Raw genomic sequence first — 19,170 nt, 5'->3', positions numbered from 1 at the left:
TGTGTATTTAATCACTGATGAACCATGCTGTCATATGCAGCACCGGAGGATTCGGGTGTAGCACTCACCCATTATTCTGAATTAGGAGATTTGTGGTTAGTGGCATGAGTAAGGGTCCCCAAGTAGATAGACTGTATAAATCAGAATACTGTGGCTGCCTCAGCCAGGCTGTAGCTATAAGGATTATTCTGCTTCAATCTCATTTCAGCCTGAGAAAATGACATTGGAAATCAGGGGTATTGTGAGTACCACAGAACAGGAAAGTGCCCAAAACTGACCCGGGGCCGTGACTTGCCCTGTAACAGAATTGAAGATACTTCCTGTTTTGCCAAGTCAGAAACAGATCCACCTTTGGAAACCTCATGTGATATGCCACAGCTCGGATGGTTACATTGAGAGACCATTCGTTGTCCACATTGACGGATCTGTTCAAGCAATCTACCAGGCCATTTTGAACACGCAGCAGGTGAGACGCCCTAAGGATGACCAAGCTCTGTACGCATAAATTCCAGAGCTTGATTGCCTCTTGGCACATGCTGTATGATCTGGCACTGTATTGTTTGTTCAGATTAAAAAAATGCTGTGGTGGTGTCACCTGGACAGTCTTGCTTTACAAGTGAAACAGTAACTGTTAACACGCACAGAAAACTCCACGCATCTCTAGAATGTTTATGTGTAACTAGGCCTCATGAGTAGACCACAACCCTTGAGTCTGAAGATCAACCAAAGGCACTCTCCACCATAAACTGAAGCATAAATTACCAAAGTAATGGAAGGGAGAGGTAGAGACAATGGAACTCCCTGACACACATTGTCTTGGCTCATCCACCAGCTCAGAGATGACAACACCTACCACTTTGTCCACATGGTGAATCTGAGGGCAACAGGCTGCCCTCAGGCAAGCCTGCATTCCTCTGAGGAGAAAAAAAGTATAGGGAATAAAACCTCCTGCCTTAATGAAGTGGAGGAACTTTTTCTATAACACTCAAAGAACAGAGTCTGCACTTCTTGTCTCAGCACAGACTCATGAGAAGGGTCCATGACGAGGGACAGGGGAGGAAGTGAAAGGGAGGATAGAAAGCAATTGTGGAGATGATTACTTCAGTGCTATAACAGCATCCAGTAAGGCCTCTGAGGAGGTTGGTCAGCCAGGCCTCCTAATCCTTAGCTCTGCTTTTCTCATAATGCCTTCTGTGGGAACAAGAATGAGACCTAGAGGAAGCCCTTAAGTGTGAAACTCAGGAACCCACTTTAGATTCTGAGGACTAATCAGAGTAGCCAGGCAGTGCGGTATGGTAAAGGACTGTTAAATATGCTGGGAATGCAGTACCAGAGGCAGCACAGAAGGCTTTCAAGCTATCACTACTGAACATCAAGGTGGAACTGGTACCAGATGTCTGGATGTCAATTAAGTGTGTGGGACTAGATCTAAAGCCAATGGGGCCGCAGCAGACTGTACTGGAGCCGATGAGCACAGTACTGTAACAGTGCTGATAGCAGTACCAACAGGCATAAATCAACAGCGATAGCAGTACCAACAGGCATAAAAGGTCTCTCACATCCACATAGGCCTAGAGCTACGTTGAAACCGACAGAGCTGGTTGCCTCGCCATAATCAGCTACAAGTGGTCTGTTGTCATCGCTGAGGAAGGCTTAAATTCTGGAGACCTTAGCGTAGGTTCCCATTGTACTGGCAAGGTCTGGCGGCCTGCCAGATCCAAAACAAAGAAAAGGGAAAACACTCAGATAAAATGAAAATAAGACAGAAAAAACATCCCAAGGATGAAAATCAGTCCTATAGGCAAATAACTAAACTAAGTATGCACAACTTTATTCCCAAGGAACAAGACTGTGAACACAAAATGTTCCAACTGATGGTAAAAAGGAACTGAAGGAGGGGCAGGGCTTCCCTCTTTATACCTCCATGAAGAGCATGAGGAGTCAGGAATGGACAGGGCCACCCCGCAGGTACCATTAGGGAAAACTTTCTCGCACCAGTGCATGAGACAGACACACACCTACAGCATGATGAACATATGCAAGAAGTCTAAGAAGAACTGAAAGGTCTGATGCCAAAAACAGATAGGAACTATTTAGTGTGATGCACAGGGATTATTAATTAGACATAATCAAATGAAACTAAAAAAATAGGGACGCCAATGCCAAACAACAAGAAAAACTTCCTTACAATAGGGCCTATCAGGCTGTCTAATAGCATCCCAAGTGAAGTGGTGGACTTCTAAAATCAGATGGAGCAATATTTTAGAAAATATACTGTAGGGCACAGTCCTGCTTTGTTAGGGAGAGTGACTAAATTTCCATTTCTAATGTCTGTGCTTTCCACTCCGCCAAAGAAAATCTGCATGACAGGGATATTCCTTCACTCTTACAACCCGATTGTTTTAAATACTGCTTTATACATCACAACAAAGCAATAAATGTCATACATTCTAACTCCCCATAGCATGGTCACAGAGGATCCCATATGGTACACTATGGAATTTGTGCAGATCTGCACTTTTTTCATGTATACAAAATGATTTAGGGAGAGGGACGGGTAGATCTGTAAGTTCAGGGATCCAGTGGTCTTTCCTGCCTCAGTCACAAACTGGGCTACAGTATCAGCAAGGGCTACTGTAACTCTCTGACTGTGCTAGTAGATGGAGGATAGCTCCATTGCCACTATAGATATGACTACACAGCAACTAGCTGGCATGGGCCAGCTGACTGAGCTCACGGGTCCATTTAATTGCGATGTAAACATTCAGGCTTGGGCTGCAGCCCAGGCTCTGGGACCCTCCCACCTCGCAACCCAAGCCTGAACATCTACAATTAAGCAGCCCTGCAAGCCCAATCCTAAGTCAGTTGGCACAGGCCAGCCGCAGATTTTTAATTGCAGTGTAGACATATCCAGTGTGGTCTAGGACAGACAATTCCTTCCCTCATTTCCTACAAAGGTCCCTGTACCAACCTTGTATGTTTGGCCTTGACAAATGGTCCAGGATTTGCCTAACTGTATACAACAGCACAAGAAGGAACAGAAGAATGACCATACTGGGTGAGACCAAAGGTCCATCTAGCCCAGTATCCTGTCTTCTGACAGTGGTTGATGGCAGGTGCCTCAGAGGGAATGAACAGAACAGGTAATTATCAAGTGATCCATCCCCTGTTGTGCATTCCTAGCTTCTGGCAAACAGAGACTAGGGACACCATCCTTGCCCATCCTGGCTAATGATGGACCTATCCTCCATGAATTTATCTAGTTCTTTTTTGAACTCTGTTATAGTCTTGACCTTCACAACATCTTCTGGCAAGGAGTTCCACAGTTCAAAATAAATTCTAGACAATCCCACTGGTTTTGCAGCATATTCACAACCAAAATCAGAAGGGAATGTATATTTAAACTTTCTTTAAGGGTTTCCTATTCCCCACCCCCCATCTATTACATGCTGTAAAAAGGAATTTAAATTTGCTGCAAAGTTTTATGCCACAGAAACCAGGACCCTTGGGCTACAGTATCAGGACTCTTTTATGCCACAGTAACCAGGACCCTTGTTGCAGAATTTAGGTCCAGTATATACACCACAGAACCCACAGGTCCCTGATTATAATTTACTATCATTCTGAGACATCAAACCTCTGAAAACTAAGCAATTCCCAAATGTATATGAAATAGCATCTCAAATCAGGGAACTCACCAATCAAAGATGTTCTATAACTACCACCAAGGAGATCCCTCAATATTTAAATAATTGTGAAAGAAATTTTCACCCTTCCCGAGGACAGGTCAACTCTAAGATTCTGTAATTGAAAAAAGCAAATCCTATGCAAGCAAACACCTCACATCTGAGCTGTAAATCCAATCTAATGCAATTCCCAGGAAACAGATATATCCCTAAAAGCTGCTTTTCTTTATGAAGGAGAACATTTGATGAGCGGAGGCTCATAAATGTCTGGTCTACACTAAATATACCATCATGTTATTAAACCTGCTACTTCATCAGTGTGAAACAGGCTATTTGCCTTTTTTAAAGAATGATATAAATAAATGAGTGCAAGTGATAGTCGAGTAAAGGAAAAAAGAAAACACTGAAAACCCACTACAAAGAATTGGAAGCCCCCATGTGGCGAATTGTGTATAATGCTTCAGGTTATTTTTAATACACTGAAAAACTCACATTCCTTATCTTACTAATATAAAGATCAGATTCAGTGTCATAGTTGAAGATAGCCAGCAGATTTGTGTGATGTCTTATCAACAGGTGCAAATATTTTAGTTAATCCTCAAGTCTTTACACTGCCAACAGTACAATAATTATTGAGTATTTACATTTTTAATATACTGTATTTCAACCACAAGTTTTTATTGAAATATAAAACAAATTCAGTTTTGAGGGCCAAAGTATAATCTGGTCAGCTGTTCATCAATAGTTCTTGGGCCCAGATCCACAAAGGGACTTAGGTGCATAAATCTGTGCTTTAGGCATCTAAATCCCAATTTAAGGCATCATTGCGATCCACAAAAAGCCCACATGGCTGCCACCCAACACTGCAGCTCTAAAAGCTGGGTTGATTGGGGAAGCCACCGCAGCTGGGCCACACCCTAATCAGGCCACAGCTGGCCTGTATAAAAAGGCCCGGGAAGCCAGGAGCACACAGTCTCTCTCTGTCTGTAGAGGAAGAAGGGTCTGGCTGCAGGGAGCTAAAGGCAGGGTACCTGAGTGGAGCAGGGCTGGGGAAGGGCAGAGGAGCTGGGGAGCTCCAGCCTGGAAAGCCCCAGTCTGTGGCCTAGCATAAGGCAACAGGTACTGCGGGTTGCAGAGGGCAGCCCAGAGGTAGGCAAAGGCAGCAGGTCCAAAACCAAACCCCATTGCCTATGATGAGTGGCTAATACTGCAGTCTGCCTCAGTGAACAGGGGCTAGATGGAGACTGGGCAGTAGCCAAAACTGAAGCAAAGTGAGGATAGTGGGCTGGGGGTTCCCCAGGGAGGGGAGACCCAGATTGGTGGGGTACTGCCAAGGGGCAGCACCCGAGTTAAAAAGGCATTGGGGTCCGGGGGGGACATGGGAGCCAAGAGGACAGGAGGATCACCGGCCTGCAGAGGGCGCTCCTGGCTGGAAAAAGAGCTAATTCCCGAGGACAACCAGCAGGAGACGCCACTGGGGTGAGTCTGCACGTCTACAGAGCCTAAGCTCACTCAGCACCTAAATTTCCATTATAGACATCCTCAAGGCTCCTAAATTTGTGTTTCTGGACAAGTGCACTGCTGCCTTATTCTAGACATCTGGACACCTAATTATCATCTGTGCCCCAGTGAGAACCACAAATCAGGGAAAGACAGATGGAAAAATGCCTGTCTCTCTTCCAGAACCCTCTCCTCTAGCTGTACTCAGAGCATGCCTAACCGGATCGTGCACCATTCAAAAAGTGGTGGCAGCAGGTAGTGGTCGGGGTGCCGCCACTGCCCACCTTATAACTTTTAATCCAGTTGTTAGACCACTCACCAAGCATGTGGGCAGAGGTGAAAGTAAGCTGGTACGGCGAACTGGCAAGAGCCAGTACGCCATACCAGACCAGACCAGCTGGTGATTGAAAGGGCCCAGGGCTAGCCGGAGCTCCGGGCCCTTTAAATCGCCTGCTGAGCCCCACTGTAAGAGCCCTGGGGCAGCGGCGGCAGGGCTCCAGTGGTGATTTAAAGGGCCCGGGCCACTGCCCGAGCCCTGCCGCTGCTTCCCCAGGGCTCCAGGGGAGGGACTCAGGCAGCGCTTTAAAGGGCTTGGGGCTCCCCGCAGCAGCGAAACCCCGGGCCCTTTAAAGCACCTCCCAAGCCCCGCTGGAGCCTCGGGGTAGTGGCGCCATGGCTTGGGCGGGGATTTAAAGGGCCTGGGGCACCCCTGTGGTAGTGACGGGAGCCCAGAGATCTTTAAATCGCCCCTGAGCCCGGGGCTCCCAGCCACCTCTGCAGCTGGGAGCTCCAGTAGTGATTTAAAGGCCCCAGGGCTCCCAGGCACAGCCAGAGCCCTGGGGCCTTTAAATCTTGATTTAAAGTGCCTGGGGAATACAAAGGCCCTGTCTCTTCTGGTTAAGACCATTTCCCCTGTTCAGGACTCCAGAGTACCAGTAAATCCTTTAAGTTACTTTCACCCCTGGATGTGGGAGACCCTGGTTCAATTCCCCCTTCTGCCTGGTTCTGAGGAAGGAGCTGAACAGGAGTCTCCCAACTCTGAGGAGAGCAGAGAGACTGGACCCTGGGTCTCCCACCTCCCAGGTGGGTGCCCCAACCACCAGGCTAGAGAGTCATTCTCTCACTTTCTCTCTTTGACAAAATGCCTCTGTTTATACACAGTGGAACAACTTCAGCAGGAGACTGAGGGAGACCCATGTCAGAATATCCGTTAGCCCAGTAGTTTGGGCACTCTCAGGAAAAACTTTTTCACTAGGAGAGTGGTGAAGCACTGGAATGGGTTACCTAGGGAGGTGGTGGAATCTCCTTCCTCAGAGATGTTTAAGGTCAGGCTTGACAAAGCCCTGGCTGGGATGATTTAGTTGGGAATTGGTCCTGCTTTGAGCAGGGGGTTGGACTAGATGACCTCCTGAGGTCCCTTCCAACCCTGATATTCTATGATTCTATGAGAGATGGCTGTTCAAATCCACTCTCAGAATCAGGCTGGGGGGAAATCGAACCTGAGTCTCCCACATCCTGGATGAGTGCTATAACTGCTGACTGAACTGCACCACCACCACCTTCTTCTCTTCCCTGCACCATTTTGAGTGGAGTGAGGCTGGCACCTAACTCATTCGTGCAAAAAACAGATTAGCCACGTAAGCCACCTGATTCTAGGAGAGGGGTTCCCGGCTGTGGAGTGCAAGCAAAGACAGAAGCCTGGGTTTAGGTCCCTGACTCTGTGAGAGGGGAAGGGTGTAGGATACACCCCTTTCCATTAGCATCTCCCATTGACTACTTAGGCAGCTCTCTGCCTAGTGCCCTGGCTTGTGGATCCCATTGTTGTTCCAGTGATATTCTAGGTACCTAAACATTAGGAACGGCAATGCCTGAGTCACCTGTGTGGATCTAGGCCATAATGCCTTTTATATGAGGCTCTCAAGATGCTCCACATTCATTAGGTTTCACAATACTACATGACACAGATATTATACTCATTTTACAAAACAGTAAACTAAGGTTCAGAATTGATCAGAGATCACATATTTAAACAGTGTCACAGTTAGGCCCCAGAATTCTGAACTCACAGTCCTCTATGTTTATAACCGATATACCCCTTATATCAACAGTCTAAAAATAGAAAATTTAAAATCCTCACTGTAAAAGTTACCAAAACTTACTTGAAAATTTCATCAACAATTCTGAAGATGGGAGGGTGGCATGCTGCTTGTGGCTATCAAAAGAAAAATGGAAGAAAATTAGACACTAATTAAGATGCAACTCTCACACAATTAGCTTTCATTGTACAATGTACAGCATTGCCAGTGGACACTACTATGCTGCAGTTACTAAACTAGCGATCTTGGACTAAACCCTGTAAAGGGCTCAGCATCCCAAGATTAGACTCCTTAAAAACAACAAGGAAGACATGAGACTAACAATTACAGTAGGCAGACTAGACAGTTCATAAATGTATACATCTGTGATCTAGAACTGTGTATGACAAGTTTCACTAAAAAATGTTAAGGGTGGCAGACAGATGAAAAAGGATTGCTATGCATGTAACTCCTGCAGCCAAGAGAAAGGAGCAGATGAGCAAACTTTTTTTTAGTTTTTTCTGTATACTATCCCTTTTGGATGCAAACTGATATTCTGGTTACATCAACAAAACGAATGACAAGAAATTAATTTGCCTTCTTTTCTCTACCATGGTTCAGCAACTATGGTATACACTTTGGTCTGACACATTTTTTCATAATCCCAAACCCTTCTATGTATCTTGGCATTTCTAATGTGACCTAAAACATTTACTGCATCTTAGAGCCCAAAAATATGTTTTTAAATTAGTTAAGTTTTTTCATCCTCTCTGTGCCATGATATAACAGCACACATAAGACCATCACATTTTATGGCAGTTACTATATGAGATGGTTATTAGTAAATGTAAGCCCCAGAATAAACCCATATTTTTCACCTATAAGATTTAGGCTCTTCTACAACACTCATCACAGTGGCAACAAGATAAACACTTGCATAAACCCAGATTTTAATTTTTATAAAACAAAAAAGAGTGACAAGCATAACTTTTTGCTAAGGAAAACATCTAAAGATTTGGTAAGAAAGCAAGTCCTGAAGCATAATTCAATTTTTTTTTAAAAGTGTCTTAAAAAAAATGCATTTCATAGACTTCAGGATCCAGGGATGGAATAATCTGTTTCCATGGGGTATTTACTGTCATGGTCCTTACCCAAAGTGCCTGAAGCAAAGGTCTAAATTAAAATTCTGTACATCTAGCTCAAGCTGCAAAGCACCTAGCACCTTTAAAAATTTTTTTTTTTATTTTTAAAACAGCTTATATGGAGAGTTTACTAGACATATAAACCTTAAAAAATAATAAAATAGCCATTAGTATAAACTGTCAAGGAAAACTCTGAAAAGGCCAGCTCCTTGTTTCTCACAGCTGTCTTTACCATACTGGAAATATTAGGTGGCACCTCATTTTCATGTTTTAACACTCATTTTTTCTGTCAGACAGCTATAGTTATGTTGTCATATAGAACATATGCCACCTAGTGTTCAAGAGTATTCACAGCCGGCTCTTTAGGCATGTGTGAAAAACAGCATGCAGCTTATTGCAAGGCTGAAGTCTCCAAACATCCAGTGCTTGGAAGAAAACTAGGTAGACGAGTTAGGTGGATGTGACTTTTTACAGGAAAATATTGTTATTTTAAGGTACTTTACAAAATATATTACCTTTTAGTTTTGTAGGGGAACCAATCAAATTGAACCATCTTTGTTTTATTTTTTTTCAGCTACAGCATGTATATCTTTTAAAATAACATTATTTGTACACTTGCTTATAAAAAGACCAATTTTTACATAAGTTTCAGGAAAAGCACCACAACATTTTTATGAAATTTTCACTTTGATACTTTCACATTCTATCCCATAGATATAATTAGAGTTAATTACAATTTTTTAATATAATTTTTTAATTAAGTAACCCAAAGATTAGTTTACTGGTTGTATTATTAAGTTTTCATATTTCATTCAATACAAACATCCATATTTTAATTTATTTGAAATTGACATAATTTCCAGCCTTCTGTACTTGAGTTCCATAGGCCTTGGGTTCCTTGCTGCAGAATTTAGGTCAGATTTGATACAGAGCTCACAGGGCCTTGACTATAGCTGTCGCTAGTGCTTTGCCTATAGTAATAAAGTGACTGTATAAGCAAATAAGCCATATACTTGCTTGTGGCATCAACAGTGGTTACATTGCCACTGGATACTGGAGGTGGTTTTAAAGAGGACCAAATCCTATTCTTGGAGCAAAGCCCAACTACATGTGCTTTGTGCAAGGAACAGAACTTTTTCCATCCAACTCATTGGCAGGGTGCAGTGAAATAGCACAGTCATTACCAGAGCCCATGGCTTATTGTTATTTATTATTTGTATTATCGTGGTCCCCAGGAACCGTAGTAATGGACCAAAACCTCATTGTGCTAGGCACTATACAAACACAGAACAAAAAGATGGTCCCTACCTCAAGGAGCTTTCCAATCTAAGAATAAGACATGAGACAGTAGATGGATATAGACAGATGGGGGAGTATAAGGAAACAATGAGCCAATATTGGTTACTGGCAAAGAAAGTTACTTACCTTCCCTGACTGGAGGGACCACACATCTCAAAGAACTTATCTGTATTCCACTGTGGACGTACATGTGCTCCATCTGCCTGGAGCTGGAGAATTTGGAAAGCTGTGTCCATTGGTCTGCACATGCACCCTGGCTCATCTCGTCCCTCCAACTAAGGAGATAAAGGGCAGGACAAACTGATCATTCTCCAGTTCCTTCTCCATCATGAATCAGAGAAGACTCGAAGAAGAGGGAAAGGAGAAAAGATAGTGGAATACAGATAGAGACCACACATCTCAAAGAACCTCCACTTACTATAAGATAAGTAGTTTTCTCTTCTTGAGTTGTGGTCCTTATGTATATGTGGTTGATTGATGAACAGTACTCACATAGGGAGTACAATGCATGATCACAGATCATGTGGATTGAGCTCCACATAGCTGCCTTACGAATATCAAGCAGAGGCACATCTTGAAGTGATGCCATAGATGTTGCTTGAGCTCTTACCCCAGGAGGAGGGGGAAGATTAGACAGCTGCCAGCAGAGCAATATACAGCCCAAGATCCATTTCAAGATTCCTTGGGAGGATATAGCGTAACCCGTGAGCCTCTCTGCTATGATGACAAATAGTCTAGGGCAGTGTTTCTCACTTTTTGATACCAGGGACCAGCTTGGTGCCTTCCTAAAGTGTGTCAGAGAAATCTCAGGGACTGGCACCAGTCCACGGACCAGTCATTGAGAAACACTGGTTTAGGAGATTTCCTCAATATTTTCATTCTCTGCAGGTAAAAGACTATGGCTCGCCGAACATCAAGGGAATAGGGCCTTGTAGTGGGGTGGTTACCCTGCTCCTGCCCTGACAGGCTTAAAACAGCCCCAGGAGAGGGCTGTGGCAGGGAAAAAGCTAGGCTGATTGCAGAAAGCAGCCACAGCTGGGGCCATGCCACAATCAGGCCACAGCTGGCCCTAGGAGAGCTGAGGGCCAGAGACTAAGACAGACACTCTCTCTCTAGCTTACTGAGGGAGAAGGATCTGGCTGCCTGGGACCTGAGAAGGGACCTGAGGTGGAGCAGTGCTGGGGAAGTGCAGAGGGAGATGGGGAGCTCCAGACTGGTAAAACCCCAGGCTGCAGGCCTTGCTCAAAGGTACTGGGGTTGCAGAGGGGCAGCCCAGAGATAAGCAAAGGCAGCAGGTCCTAACCCCCTTGCCAATGATGAGTGGTTTACAGACTGCAGTTTGCCCCAGTGAGCGGGAGCTAGATAATGACTGGCAGTAGCCACTGAGGCAAGGTGGGGATAGAGCGTTGGGGGTTCCCCTGAGTGGGGAGACCCAGATTGTGGATTACTGCTGGGGCAGAACCTTGACATAGAGGGGCACTCGGGTCCAGGAGGGACACAGGGGCCAGTGGTAGGTGAGACACCAGCCTTCAGAGGGTGCTCCGGGCTAAAAGAGCTAATTCCCGTGACAACCAGCAGGAGGAGCTGTGCCAATGAGTCTATGCCCCACCACAGACCTTTCTTCTAATGATGCATGAGACTTTGGGAAGAACACAGTACTTCTTAGTGGATAGACTGGTTCAGGTGAAACTCAGAAACTATTCTGGAGGTGAATATAGCGTGAAAACATAACGAAACCTTGTTCTTAAGGAATATAGTGCAAGGAGAATCTGCCATCAACGCCTCAAGCTCACCAGCCCTGCTGGCTGAGGTGATGGCTACCAGGAATGCAACCTTCATGGACAGGAGAGACATGGACCAAGAAGCTAATGGTTCAAAAGGAGTCTTAGTGAGTACTGAGAGGACAAGGTTCAAGTCCCATTGAGGAGTAGGTAGAAAGGTTCTGATTAGGCCTTTCCAGAATCTGCTAGTCAGAGGGTAGGCAAAGATCGAGTAGCTCTGTGAAGACAAATGATATGCACTGATTGCTGTTAAGTAGGCCTGTTAGGAACTGTTGGACAAACCTGCTGTCTTCAAGGAAAGAATATAATCCAGAATGAAAGGAATATCTGTGTCTTCTGAAGAAATATGTCTTTGATGTGTCCAGTCAGAGAAATGCTTCCACTTAGCTAGGTAATATTTCCTGCTGGAATCCTTACTACTATTAGAAAGGATGTTCTGTACAGCTTTACACAATTGCCATAAGGATGATGCCCATCCGAAAACCAGGCTCCAAGATGAAGCAACCATTGATTGGGATGCCTCATATTGCTGTTCCCTTGAGCCAGGAGACTGGGACATGTGTAGGAGGTTAGCAAACCAAAACTGTCTGGGTCAGTTGAGAGCAATGAGAATAACTCATGCCCCATCTACTGAAACTAGTACAAAACTCACAGCAGGAGTGATAATAGAGGGAACAGATTTTTTCAGCATTTACGCCCAGAAAGAAGAGCTCTCGGACTGCTATTTTGGCAAGTACACAACTTGAAACCGTGCTTGCAGGCAACCAAGATGGAGTCTTGCAAAAAATGTGAAAGTTGACGCTTTGGAACGTTGAGGCTTCCAATACAGACCAAACAGCAGTGAGAAGGAACTAGAGAGGCAGTCAGCTCACCTTGCCCTTTATCTCCTTGGTCAGAGACACAAGGTGAGACAGGACACATGTGCAGACCAACGGACACTGCTTTCAAAACTCTCCAGCTCTGGGGCACATGGAGAGTATGTGTACTCACAGTGGAATACACACAGGGACCAGAACTCAAAGATGATGGGATTTTCAGGATGCCAAAGTTATCACCTAATCTTTTCAAAAGATGCCACGGGATCTCACATCCCAAGTTACCTTTGAATTTACCTTGGCAAACCATCTCTCATACATGGGAAACAGCATCAGAAAAAGCTTTGCAGAACTGGCATCATATCCATTGGACCCTCTCCCCAACAATTTCAAAATCTGCATGATCTGTAGAGCACAATTCAACATAGAATGCACAGCCAGACTAAGGATATTGGAACTGCAGGTCTGAACTAATGATTACATATTCAGATGTATATTTCTCATACAATCAAAGACACTGGCACATTTATTTTGTTTCCTTTTTAAAAGGAAATTAAATGCAAAAAATTGCATTGCAACATTATGGTGGAGATGCTACATGCATACACACACAAATCATGTAAAATTCAGCTACTTTTTCTATTTTTTTTCTGATTCACGATTGATAATAGGAATAAGAAAAAACTGATTTATTTTAACAATAAACACAAATACATAGAGAAAAAGAACATGCATATGTGCTTATTCATATACATGTGTTAATGTATGTATAAGTAACAAACATGTTATGTGTTTTATTAATCAATACAGCTTAATGTGCTTTACATAAACAAGTATTATCCTCAAAAAGTATATACAGATGAAGAAACTGAAGTACAGAAGTTAAGTGACTTGCCCAAAATCACATAGCATGTGAATGGAAGAAATGGGGAACAGAACTAGAGTCCTCTTGACTCCCAGTCTCATGCCCTATTCACTGGATCCAGCAGCTGTATGGCTAAATAACTAAGAAACTATTACACTTCTGCACTTTACCAGATTATCTGTATTTCCAAGTTTTATTTTTTTTACTAGCACTATACAAAAATATTGCTTAATTAGTGATAAACATGTCACTCCTGAATTTTTGGTTTAACTTTAATGAGTGAGTACGAAATGCATCTTTATTCTATGTATACAAACCTATTTTAAGAGCTTTAAGTTTAGCTGACTTTTAGTCACAAGTACTTGGTGAGTTTAAAAAGGTAAGATCTACTCACGTGCTTAAAGGACTTCTAACTAGGAGACAGCAAACTGCGATTTTCTTTTCAATAGCTATTAAAAAGGGAATACCTTTTAATTTCTTTTATAGAATTCTTGTAATGAAGAGCATGAGGAATTCACCAAGAGCACAAGTAAAATTAATCCACACAATTCCCAGTGTTTCAATTCAAGGATATATCCTTTTGAGGGTGGATTCTTTTATAAAATATACTGTTAAGGAAATTAATAGTATCTGTTGAACTTTACTTAGCTAGGATACCTTGCAAGGAAATTCAATTTAAAACAAACTGTCTTGCCTCTCCCAATTTCTCTCTTACACCTCCCCCATCTTTCTCCCTGTTCTCTGCCTCTTTCACTGACATGTCTAGCTGTGAAAGATGACTCTGGAACCAGCTAGAAGATAACTGTGTGGATCAGTCAAAGCAGGAGGGCAATGTAGGGGCATAGAAACCAGGATATAACCTCAAACCTTAGTATCCTGTATCGCAGCACGACAGTGTGTCACCACCTCACCTAATAAGCAGCATGCTTCACTCTGCAGTGCCAAATCAAAAACAATAGCATTTGAGGGTCCACAACCTGAATTTCAGCTGGAAAGCATAATAGTTTTGATTCTGGGCCAGACTTAGGAAAGTTGATGATGCCAGAAGAACTGCATACTTACAAAAATGACTTACAGTGTCAAGAACAACATGTGTTTTAAGGGTCAGAAACTAAAGCCAAGGATTAAGGTTTTCTTCTGACCTACCTTTCAAAGGATCACAACTACATCTGCTTCCAAAGTACTAACTAAAATCTGCACAGACATTACTATTGGCCCTGATTTGCCTATATGTGCATGTAGTAAGGACTGTACAAATATATCTGTAAAGGAAGGTATCTAAAAAAAATTTCTAATTTGCAAGTTAAGAATTCAGTTTAATACACCACCACATAGATATTACAAACACATATATACTATACACTTATGTACACTTCAACCCTCAAAAATGCAAGACCTCCCAATTCCTGAGATGCCAAAGAATATTCATGTAGATTATTTCACTATATGCAATGTGTATAATGCTGATCTTTTGTTTTTATTACTTCCTAGTAACTACAGAATTTTCAATACTAATTCTAGTTTCTTCCAAGAGATGTAAACATAATTAACCCCACACACCATATAAAACACAAGTTACTAGACCATCACACTCTAATTACAGTTGGAATCCAAATACAACAGCATTGGATATCAAGTTTCTTTGATACTAAAGCACAGCAGTCTTCTATCTGGGACCTGCAGCTCTCTAAGGGCAGGTCTATACTACCGCTTAAGTTGATCTAACTTTCATTGCTCAGGGGTGTGGAAAAAACACCCCGTCACGAGCAACGCAAGTTTCACACAGTCCACACCAGCACTACATCAGCAGGAAATGATCTCCTGCTGACACAGCTTCCGCTTTTCGCTTAAGTGGAGTAATTATGCTTATGGGAGAGTGCTCTCCCATCAGCATAGTGCGTCTTCACCATATGCACTTACAGTAGTGCAGCTGCATCAGTGTGCAGCTGTGCTGATGTAGCGCTGTAGTGTAGATCTGCCCTAAGATATTTACCTACACTTATGACAGTGCTGAGATAATTCATTGTGATAAATGACTCAGATGATGCAGCTTATTCACATAACCAATTTTTTTCTGGTTGCTTTTTTCATACTGTATTGTTTTTATTGCAAATAGGAAAAATAGTCTAAATCAATCAGTAATTTTTGGCTCACCATTTTGTATTGTAATTTTATCGTAAACCATAAGGCACATAGAGGTCACATCCTGGAAATGTCATAATCAGTCAAACAAATAAAACACATATTCATGTACCTCTAAATAAATGTTCTAAATATATTTTAGACAGGATATATTTATCACACTGGTAAATCCAAAGTTTCTACTTGCTGTAATCTAAATAGCTTTTAAAATAGCATGTTATAAGGGAATTATTAGACTGACTGACCATTGCTCTCACCACATCATCCACACTACCAGCTCCTGCTACCACGCTTCACTGCAAGAAGATCAAGCTTCCTGTCATCATCCTCTCAACTGTACCTTCATATCCCTCTTGCACACTCTTGTCTCTTAATGCATTGCCTCCTACCAACAAAGGAAGGCTTATCTGCCTATTTGTCAAATTCTCATTTTTGTGTCTTCATTAACACTACCCCATTACATAGAATGCCCTCATCATCTTCTCTTGTGTCTCTGAGTGTCATTTGTCGTCTTAGAGTGCAAATTTCTGGGGGCAGCAACTGAATTTTCAAGTATGTGTAACAAGAATGTGCCCAGCACAATATGGTCCCAATCCTGCTGCGGGGCTCTGGGTTTGAATGTAATATAAATATTAAATAAATAAATAAATAATATACCCAAGATTAAGACAGAGATTTTACTTTCTTTCTATACTGATGCAACGTTTTCTGTAAGCTATGTATAGCACCCATATATTATGGTGAATGCTGGCTTTAGAAATGTAGAGGGATGGATAGATGGATAAAAAAGTTGTATTATATAGATTATGGGAGAGAGATAATTCTGTGACCACTTTACAGGTGGAAAAGAAAGAGCTGAGAATGTATTCAGGCACAGAACCTTTTGTAATCCTGAATTCTGAAATATTCAGATCCCTGATTGATGCATAAGCAGGGTCAATGTTAGCAGTTATGTAGCTTGTCAGCATGGTACACAACACATACAGTGAGGATCTCAGAGGCAATGAATAAGAAATAGTTACCTACCTTTCTGTAACTGTTCTTTGAGATGTGTTGCACATGTCCATTTCCCTGTAGGTGTGTGTGGGCGCCCCATGCACAGTTGTCAAAGATCTTTTTCCGCTCAGCAGTACCCACTAGGGCAGTTTGAGTGCCCTCTGCCATTGCATGCCACTCTGTCCATGCATAAGAGGGCAGAGCCACCCCAATCCATCTCAGTTCCTCTTACTTGGACAGATTTTGATAGAGAGAGGAAGGAGAGAGGGTCATGGAATGAACACATGCAACACATCTCAAAGAACAACCATTAGAGACAGGTAGGCAGTTGTTTCTTCTTTGACTGATTCCACATGTCCATTCTACAGGATATGGGCTCGGAGTCTACAGGAACAGATTGGAGAACAACACGTCAGTGGCATGGCTCCTGGACTGCTTAGCTATAGCATAATGAGAAGCTAACATGTGCACTGATTACCAAGTTGTCCAGAATAGGTAGTTGCACTGGGAAAGCTGCTGATGCTGCATGCGCTCTGGTGAAATGGGCCAATACTCTAGCTCAGGGGTTGTTAAACTTTTTGGCCTGAGGGCCACATCTGGGTGGAGAAATTGCATGCAGGGCCAAGAATGTAGGGCTGGGGCAGGGGATAGAGGTGTGGAAGGGACTGCAGGTTGTGGGAGGGGGTGTGATGTGCAGGAAGGGGCTCAGGGTGTACCAGGGGGCTCAGGGCAGGGGTGCAGAACAGATGTGGCAGGGGGCTCAGGGCAGTGGGTTTGGGTGCAGGGTGTGGCAGGGGGTTAGGGTGCAGGGTGTGGCAGGGGGTTAGGGTGTGGGGTGCGAGAGGGGGTCGGGGTGCGGGCTCCAGCACTGCTTACCTGGAGCGACTCTGTGGTGGCAGCAGCGCACAGGGGGCTAAGGCAGGCTCCCTGCCTGCCCTGGCCCCACGCTGTTCCCAGAAGCAGCCGGCATCATGTCCCTGTGGCCCCTGGGGGAGGGAAGGCAAGGGCTCCGCACGCTGCTCTCCCCTGTGAGTACCTCTCCCAGAGCTCCCATTGGCCGCGGTTCCCTTCCAGCAGCAGTGCGGGGCCCAAGGCACCACGGGGATGGCAATCCCATGGGCCGGATCCAAATCCCTGATGGGCCAGATCCAGACTGTGGGCCATAGTTTGCCCACCCTTGCTCTAGCTGGTGGCATCACATTAGCCAACTCGTAACACAAACAAATGCACAAAGAAATCCAGGGTAAAATCCTCTGAATGAAAACTGGGTGTCCTTTCATTCTATCCACAACCACAACAAACAACTGCATTGAGGAACTAAAGAACTTAATGGGATCCAGGTAGAAAGCTAAAGCGCTTCTAATATCTAACAATGAAGTTTTTCCTCATCTCTATGAGTGTGAAGTTTCACAAAGAAAGTCAGCAAATAAATTGCCTGGTTAATGTTAAAAATGGAGTCCACCTTTGTTAGGAATTTTGGGTGAAGGTGGAGGTAAACATTATCCTTATGGAAAACTATATAGAGAGGCTCTGATACCAGGGTTCTCAACTCACCCACTTTCCTTATAAAGGTAATCACAATGAAAAAGACAACATTTATAGAGAAGTAGAGAAGGGAGCAAGTTGCAAGAGGTTCAAAAGTGGCCCCATTAATTTTGCCAACACCAAAATCAGATCCCATGGGGGAATAGGATCTTTCACCTAAGAGTGTAATCTGTCCAAACCCTTTAGCAGTCTGATGGTGATAGGGCTGGGGAGAAAAAAGATCTATTATCTACCAAGGGGTGGAAAACTGAGAGAGCTCTTTCAGAGTACCTCTGGAAGCTAACTGCTAGACCTTGATGTTTTAGGTGTAAAAGACCATCCAATACATGACTGATAAGAGCTTATTTGGAGGGATCCTTTTTGTCAGGACCAGATGGAAAAACATTTCTATTAGCCAGATAAGTATCCCTTCTTGAAGCTTTATACCATTCATAAGTACTTTCTGTATGTTCTTAGAGCAAGCCCTTTCCAATGGTGTTAACCAGGAAGCATCCACTCTGTCAAATGGAGGGCTTGCAGCTTGGGGTTCAGCAGATACCAATGGCCCTGGGAAATCATGCATAGATTCAATGGGAGAGATAATGCAGGTCTGACTGACAAGGCTGGCATGGTTGAGTACCAGTGTTGCTGTGGCGATGCTGGTGCTATAAGTATGATGTAAGCCTGGTCTTGAACAAGTCTCTTGGCAGCAATGGAATCGGAGGTAAGGCATATAGAAAGGAATTCTTCCAGGATAGCAGGAATGTGTCTGTCAGCAAAACTGGACTGTAAACAGGATGGCATTTTCTGTTGGCCTTTTTTGCAAACAGGTCCACTTGGGGAGTCTCCCACAGCTGGTACATGAATCTGGCCATGTCCGGAGACAGCAAACACTGATGGTGGTCAGGGAAGAACCTGCTCAGCTGATCTGCCAATTAATTCTGCACTTCTGGAAGGTAAGGAGCTCTGAAGTGAACCAAACTGACTATGCAAAAGTCCCACAGGTCAATCACCTTCTGGCACAGCTGTGTCAAATGCATCCCTCCCTGCATGTTTACATAAAACATAGTTGCTGTGCTGTCCGTTAATACTAGCAGATTTTTTCCCCTTGATATGCAAAAGCAGGGCTGAACAAACTAGATGGACAGCTCACAACTCTGACATTTATGATAGTCTTCATTTCTTGGGAAGACCACAGACTTCCTTGAGTCTACAGGGACCCTATATGTGCCCCACAACCAGGGATGATGCACCTGTGATTAAAGTGAGCATAGGTTGTAGGGGAATGAAGAGAACCCTGTAACAGAGACTTTGGTGGTTCCTCCCTCCCTCAGGGGGTGGGGAA

At 43.7% G+C, this 19,170-nt stretch overlaps 1 protein-coding gene across 2 annotated transcripts in view; it reads right to left on the bottom strand.

The window, feature by feature from the left end:
• FANCC (FA complementation group C) overlaps nt 1-19,170 on the bottom strand; it is a 143,385-nt gene that overhangs the window by 32,869 nt on the left and 91,346 nt on the right. For both annotated transcript variants that reach the window (XM_050945827.1, XM_050945828.1), the window contains one exon: nt 7,346-7,398. In XM_050945827.1, coding sequence (XP_050801784.1) covers nt 7,346-7,398 — 53 coding nt within the window. The remainder of the gene's footprint in view (nt 1-7,345; nt 7,399-19,170) is intronic.

Source organism: Gopherus flavomarginatus, chromosome 3 (assembly GCF_025201925.1).
Source record: "Gopherus flavomarginatus isolate rGopFla2 chromosome 3, rGopFla2.mat.asm, whole genome shotgun sequence".
Taxonomy (NCBI): domain Eukaryota; kingdom Metazoa; phylum Chordata; order Testudines; family Testudinidae; genus Gopherus; species Gopherus flavomarginatus.
Note: the sequence above shows the minus strand (reverse complement) of the source record. Positions and strands in the feature narration are given on the sequence as shown.